Source organism: Lepidochelys kempii, chromosome 2 (genome assembly GCF_965140265.1).
Source record: "Lepidochelys kempii isolate rLepKem1 chromosome 2, rLepKem1.hap2, whole genome shotgun sequence".
Classification (NCBI taxonomy): Eukaryota; Metazoa; Chordata; order Testudines; family Cheloniidae; genus Lepidochelys; species Lepidochelys kempii.
Genome location: NC_133257.1, coordinates 4,117,553 through 4,123,556, shown reverse-complemented (window position 1 = coordinate 4,123,556; position 6,004 = coordinate 4,117,553). Strand labels below are relative to the sequence as shown.

Below are 6,004 nucleotides of genomic sequence, written 5' to 3'. Positions count from 1 at the left end.
TGTTGCTAGCATAAGACTCCACAAGGGCAAAGCTGGGAGTGGTTTGGATCAACACCCTGTAGGAACATAGCCGGGTTTGGGGGGTTTCTTAAACTGACACCATTGTTTTCATCCCAGCTGCTGTTATCTGTATCAGGCCCACAGTGTGCTTGGAGAGCTGGAGAATCTGGCCTCCCAGTAGGGAAGGAGCCTTCCAGCTGGGACAGACAGCCTTGTGGCTGGCAGATGGCCCTGCCCCAAGCTTGCTTCACCATCGACAACTCCTTCCTCCACAATTCTCTGTCCTTCTCTCCCAATTTTAAAAAGCACTTTTTAAAAACTACGTCACTGCAGACCTGTAGCAATGCAGTTCTTGCCCTTCTCTGGGCCTCTCTATCCACATAGCAAAGCAGGACCCCCTGCCTGAGAACTCCTGGGGCAGGGTACCATTGGCTGCTGCTGTAAGGCCCTTCCCTCCTTCCAAAACATGTCTGACTTATACTGTGGCCGTGGGTCAGCTGCTGTACACAAAACAAAACCTAGAGCATGTACTTCTACTCCAGCCCCATCACAGTTATTTCCTTATGCAGTGCAAGGCCCCGGGCTCTCTGGTGGAGGAGGCAGGCAATGTGTGCTTTACAAATATAGTTATTTGTTTCCCAATCCACACCTGCCCCCCCAAGCAAATATCCTGCTCCCTGGCAGCCTCTTGGAGAAGAGAGGGGCCTGACTTGCTCCTCTAGCCAGCCCATCCAACCCATGGCTCTCAACACCTGACCAGGTCTCGCATCCTCCTTCCTGCTGTTTGGAAGTTAGGTTGAAAATGAATTCTACACCATGGGGGAAAACTGAACCACATGCAAAAGTAGGACGAGATCACACAGAAAACAGAATTCAGGCACCACCATGTATTTACAGTAAAGAGTTTAGTTAAAGTAACAAGGTAAAAAATTCTAAACACCAACTGTGCTCCACAGCCGCATGCAGTCACAGAGCAACTGACACCTTCCTCAGACACACAAATTGTTAGTGAGCAGAGTAGAGACAAAGCCCAGGAACAGGCTCAGAAGTATTCACATCAATTACAACAGCCTCACTAGCTGGGCTGAGTAAAGTCAATGGACCAGAGTCCCAGGGCTACAGGAGTCGGTGGCTGGTTTCAGGAATCTCTGGGGCTGGACCCCTCAGTCCCTCCTCCTGTCTCCACCTCGCTGCTCCCCGGCTCCTTTCCCTCCGTGGCCAGGTTCCCTTCTCCTGCCTTCACGCCCTGGCAGACGCCGATGGGAACGGCTCTCCCTCCGGCAGCTGGCAGGGCCAGAGGCGGCGCCTCGATGCAGAGCTGCCCGTCCTGGGACAGGGAGCAGAGCAGGGCCTGCACGTTCACGGCTTCCGGCAGGAGCGTTTCTCGGCGGATCTCTCTGTACTCGCGGGAGCAGACTCCAGCCTCCGACTCCCTTTTCCTCTCCCGCTTCCCCGTCACCGTCAGCTTCCTCCCGGCCAGTCTCACCGTCAGCTCGGCTGGGGAGAAGCCGCTCACGTCCATGGAGAGCTGGTACTTCTCCTTCCCCGGCGCCTGGGACCCGGGCTCCTTCCCAGCACCCTCGGCCAGGGAGCGGCCGCTCGGCCTTGGCGTCGCCCTCCCCCGGCCTCCCCCGCGGAGAAGGGGGGAAGCCAGCAGGAGGGAGCGTCTCATTCGCTCCATCCCCGCCAGGGCCGTCGGCATGTCCCCCACCAGCCGGCCCAAGAGGCTGGGGGGACCCGGCCCCACGAGGCTGGACACGGGGCCACAGCTCCGCCACAGCCACCCTGGGAGCGGGAGCATCCTGCCCGGGGCCGGGCGCCGCGGGGCCGAGCTCAGCTGCCGGGACGACGCTGCTGCTGCTGGAGCCGCCTCTGCCGGGCTCCCTGCCGGGCTGCGGCGGCCCCAGCGCCGCCCTTTATACCGCGCCGGGCGCTCCGGGAACCTGCCGGGCCGGCTGGGGGCGGGGCCTGGCTCGGCTGGGGGCGGGGCGAGCAGTTTCCGGCAGCCGCCCGCGGGCGGAGCTGCCGGGCTGGGCTTTGCTGGATCCTTCCCGACCCCGCTGCGGCAGGGAGGGAGCGGGCGGGTCTCAGCGCCGGGGCACAGGCTTGGCCGGGCGGTACCGCCGAGGTGACCGTTCCCTGGCCGGTGTCTGGGCTGGGGGGGGACAGTTGATTTGTGGCGCAGACACGTGAGATTGGCAAACGCCCCCGCAGCGCACGTGTAATAAACAACAAGAGAGACTCGTCTCCGGTCCCAAAGGCGGGCTGCGTCCCGAACCTGTTCACACCAGCAGCCCCAGGGGAGTCACTCCGATCCCTCCCGTGAGTGCGGTTCAGGGAATGGGTCCCGTCCTTCCCCATCAATCGCTGGGGGAGCGTTAGTGAAACGCTGACAATTCCTGAAACGAGACTAAATATGTAACAACCCCCCCCCCCCCCCGCCCCGTCTCCAGCCTCTGCCACCCCCCGGGCTCCAGCCTCTGCCCCCGGCGCTGAGACCCGCCCGCTCCCTCCCTGCCGCAGCGGGGTCGGGAAGGATCCAGCAAAGCCCAGCCCGGCAGCTCCGCCCGCGGGCGGCTGCCAGAAACTGCTCGCCCCGCCCCCAGCCGAGCCAGGCCCCGCCCCCAGCCGGCCCGGCAGGTTCCCGGAGCGCCCGGCGCGGTATAAAGGGCGGCGCTGGGGCCGCCGCAGCCCGGCAGGGAGCCCGGCAGAGGCGGCTCCAGCAGCAGCAGCGTCGTCCCGGCAGCTGAGCTCGGCCCCGCGGCGCCCGGCCCCGGGCAGGATGCTCCCGCTCCCAGGGTGGCTGTGGCGGAGCTGTGGCCCCGTGTCCAGCCTCGTGGGGCCGGGTCCCCCCAGCCTCTTGGGCCGGCTGGTGGGGGACATGCCGACGGCCCTGGCGGGGATGGAGCGAATGAGACGCTCCCTCCTGCTGGCTTCCCCCCTTCTCCGCGGGGGAGGCCGGGGGAGGGCGACGCCAAGGCCGAGCGGCCGCTCCCTGGCCGAGGGTGCTGGGAAGGAGCCCGGGTCCCAGGCGCCGGGGAAGGAGAAGTACCAGCTCTCCATGGACGTGAGCGGCTTCTCCCCAGCCGAGCTGACGGTGAGACTGGCCGGGAGGAAGCTGACGGTGACGGGGAAGCGGGAGAGGAAAAGGGAGTCGGAGGCTGGAGTCTGCTCCCGCGAGTACAGAGAGATCCGCCGAGAAACGCTCCTGCCGGAAGCCGTGAACGTGCAGGCCCTGCTCTGCTCCCTGTCCCAGGACGGGCAGCTCTGCATCGAGGCGCCGCCTCTGGCCCTGCCAGCTGCCGGAGGGAGAGCCGTTCCCATCGGCGTCTGCCAGGGCGTGAAGGCAGGAGAAGGGAACCTGGCCACGGAGGGAAAGGAGCCGGGGAGCAGCGAGGTGGAGACAGGAGGAGGGACTGAGGGGTCCAGCCCCAGAGATTCCTGAAACCAACAACAGAGTCTCATAGCTATGGGACTTCCCGGCCAGGCCTTTCACCGTTTATTCCAGCAGCGTTGGAACCATTTGTAGAGTGGTGGTATTAAGAGCCATTGAATCAAACCATAACCCCCTGTACATGCTGGAAACCCCTTCACGCCAGGGGGTGGAGCTGTCCCCCTAGGTCCAGCACGTCTGATTTACTCCATGTGATTCACTCTGTGAGACATGAATGTGAAACCCTCCCTGGTTGCTCATCATTGGTGTCTGACATTCATAACATTACAGTCGTTACTGTGAAAAATATTAATTTCAGAACTGTAAATAGCAGCTGGGTTGCTGTGTGCTGTTTGTCTGTGTAACTGCTGCAAATAAACCCATCTCTTCGGCCTCTTCTATTGTCACCCTTTTCAGTCCAACTTCCAAACTGAACACCATGGGCTTGGGTGGGGGCGGGAGAGGCAGTGACCTGTTCGATATTGCCCATGCTGGAGGACAGGTCCATTTCGTAGCTCACGGGAGCAGGGGCAAGGGCTGCTGGCGCAGCAGAGAGTGTGACTTAGCAGCACAGTTGGTGAGAGAGGGTTTGAGAAGCAAAGAGGAGTTACTGTTCTGCATCCTTCTTCAGCTGCCCCCTCCACCCGCGGGCTGTGCCCTGGAGCGTAAAGGGAAATAACTACAAGGAGTAAAGCAGGAGCCCTACAGCTAGGAGCTTAAAAAATTGGCTCAGAGAAGGGACGAGAGCAGGGAGTATACGGGACTTCCTCACTCTTCCCCCCCGTGCAACCTACCTGTCGCATTCCGCCGCCCTGAGGCCAGGTGCATCAAGAGGGACGCATGAGGGAAGGAAGGGGTGGAATTTTTTTGGCTGTCCCACTATAACCCCATCTGGTAGTGGCTGGAAAGGTCACTTACCCTACAGCAACAGTGGCTCTTTGAGATGGTGTGGGCATTGCAGATCCCACTGTAGATGGGGGGTTCATGAGCCTGGTGCTCATTAGCTATGGGTGTTTCTGAACAGCTGTTGTGCCGAACTGGGAAACGTCTCATTCATTTTCATGAACGTATGTTCAGGGGCCTGACTCAGTTTCCCCTTTTGTTGTCTGTTACCTGCTGGGTCGGAAAGGGTTAACTTCTTGAAAGGAGACAGAGCAGTGACGTGGACGGGTGGGTGGGGTGGATGAACTAACAGCACTAGACAATACTTACCCCAGATGGCTAGATGGGTCACCAAGGCAGCAGAATTGCCAGCCCCTGGGTGAATTGTATATGCTGGTTTGGACTGGGTTCAAGAGGCCCAGCAGATAAAGTTTGGAGAATTGTATAAAGTGGGCAACCTATGATAGCGGGTTGAGGCGGGTGGGGGGTTATTCTCACTTGGTCCAAGCAGTGACATGAGACTTTAGCCAAGGGGTCAGACTCCGCTGAAAGGTTGAGGGATGGACCCCTGCCAGGGGCTCCCTGCAGAAGATGGGTGACACATGCTAAGACAGGCAGGCTTTCTCTTCATGTTTTCGTTCTGAATAAATCCTTTCCTTTATGAAGCCTGGCTGGGCACAGGATCACCCGGTCATAGCCCCGGCGGAGACAGGACATCAAGTGCTGAACTATGCCTTGCTCAGTTGATCACAGTGAGTTGCAAGAGGAAATTACAGTCAAAAGTCCTGGTGTGGAGGGAGAGGAGCGTGATTGCCCTCCCAGAGAAAGGTGACGGCTACAGGCCTGAGATCTGAGTGAGGGCCCCTCCCCGCCCCCACTCCTGCTGGGGAGTGGGGTTAGGGCATAGGGGTTTCCCCTGATCCCCAGCAGGAACACTGGCCTCAGGACCCAGACCCCGCTTCCTGGCAGGAGGGGCAGGCAGGTAGAGAGGGACAATCCCCGACCCCTCCCCAACAGGAGTGCCAGGCGGGTGGAGCAGGTCAGGGCGTGCCCATTTTTCCAGGGCCCCCCAATTGGCTGGGGTCCCTGGGCCTGGGTCCTGTTGGCCCAGTGGCTAATCCGCCACTGAGTGTGATAGCGGTGTCCGTCCAGGCCACACATGCCCTCTGTGCCTCCTCCTGCTCCCACAAGAGGGCAGAAAGACGGGGTGGACAGACCTCCCTCCGTTCCTTCACAATTCAAATCCCGTGTTGCCAAGGTCTCCAAATGGAGGCCGGGTTGGGGGAGCCACATGGACTACGACATCCCAGAGAACCACAGTGCTGTGGGGCAAGTAGCCGTTCCCTGTTACAGTGTGGATTCTGATCTAGGCGACTGGAAAGTAACCAGCAGATAGGTACGGAAGAGGTTCTTGAGGAATTTTGATCCCATCGGATGTGAGAAGATAGAATTTGGCTGTATGAGTGCGTGACATGCCGATATTGCTACATGATGGACCTTGAGAGTTAAAATGCTGGTTTTGATGGGCATCCCAACCAGTCCCTGTGGGGTCTGTGACAAGGATCAGCACGGAAGGCAGGGATAAGAACGGCCTCCCTTTTGTACGTTCACTGGTTCTAGCCACTACATGAGCTTTCACAGGGTTTGAGGTGGGCCTCTGATGCTCTTGTTCGTGTGACGTGCATGGGA

The 6,004-nt window shown here is 60.0% G+C and overlaps 2 protein-coding genes across 2 annotated transcripts; one reads left to right on the top strand and one right to left on the bottom strand.

Moving 5' to 3' along the window:
* Nucleotides 1-888: 888 nt before the first annotated feature.
* LOC140906295 (heat shock protein 30C-like) lies at nt 889-2,401 on the bottom strand. The gene has a single exon (XM_073329952.1). It carries the CDS (start codon nt 1,799-1,801, stop codon nt 1,139-1,141), a length of 663 nt encoding a protein of 220 aa, XP_073186053.1. The 5' UTR covers nt 1,802-2,401; the 3' UTR covers nt 889-1,138.
* A 206-nt stretch (nt 2,402-2,607) lies between these two features.
* Nucleotides 2,608-3,832, top strand: LOC140905830 (heat shock protein 30C-like). Its single transcript, XM_073329328.1, has one exon. The coding sequence runs from the start codon at nt 2,783-2,785 to the stop codon at nt 3,443-3,445; it is 663 nt and encodes a 220-aa protein (XP_073185429.1). The 5' UTR covers nt 2,608-2,782; the 3' UTR covers nt 3,446-3,832.
* The last annotated feature ends 2,172 nt before the right edge of the window (nt 3,833-6,004 follow it).

Bases quoted from the DNA above. Each gene is read 5' to 3' on its own strand.
- LOC140906295 (XM_073329952.1), bottom strand. From the start codon at position 1,801: ATGCTCCCGCTCCCAGGGTGGCTGTGGCGGAGCTGTGGCCCCGTGTCC.
- LOC140905830 (XM_073329328.1), top strand. From the start codon at position 2,783: ATGCTCCCGCTCCCAGGGTGGCTGTGGCGGAGCTGTGGCCCCGTGTCC.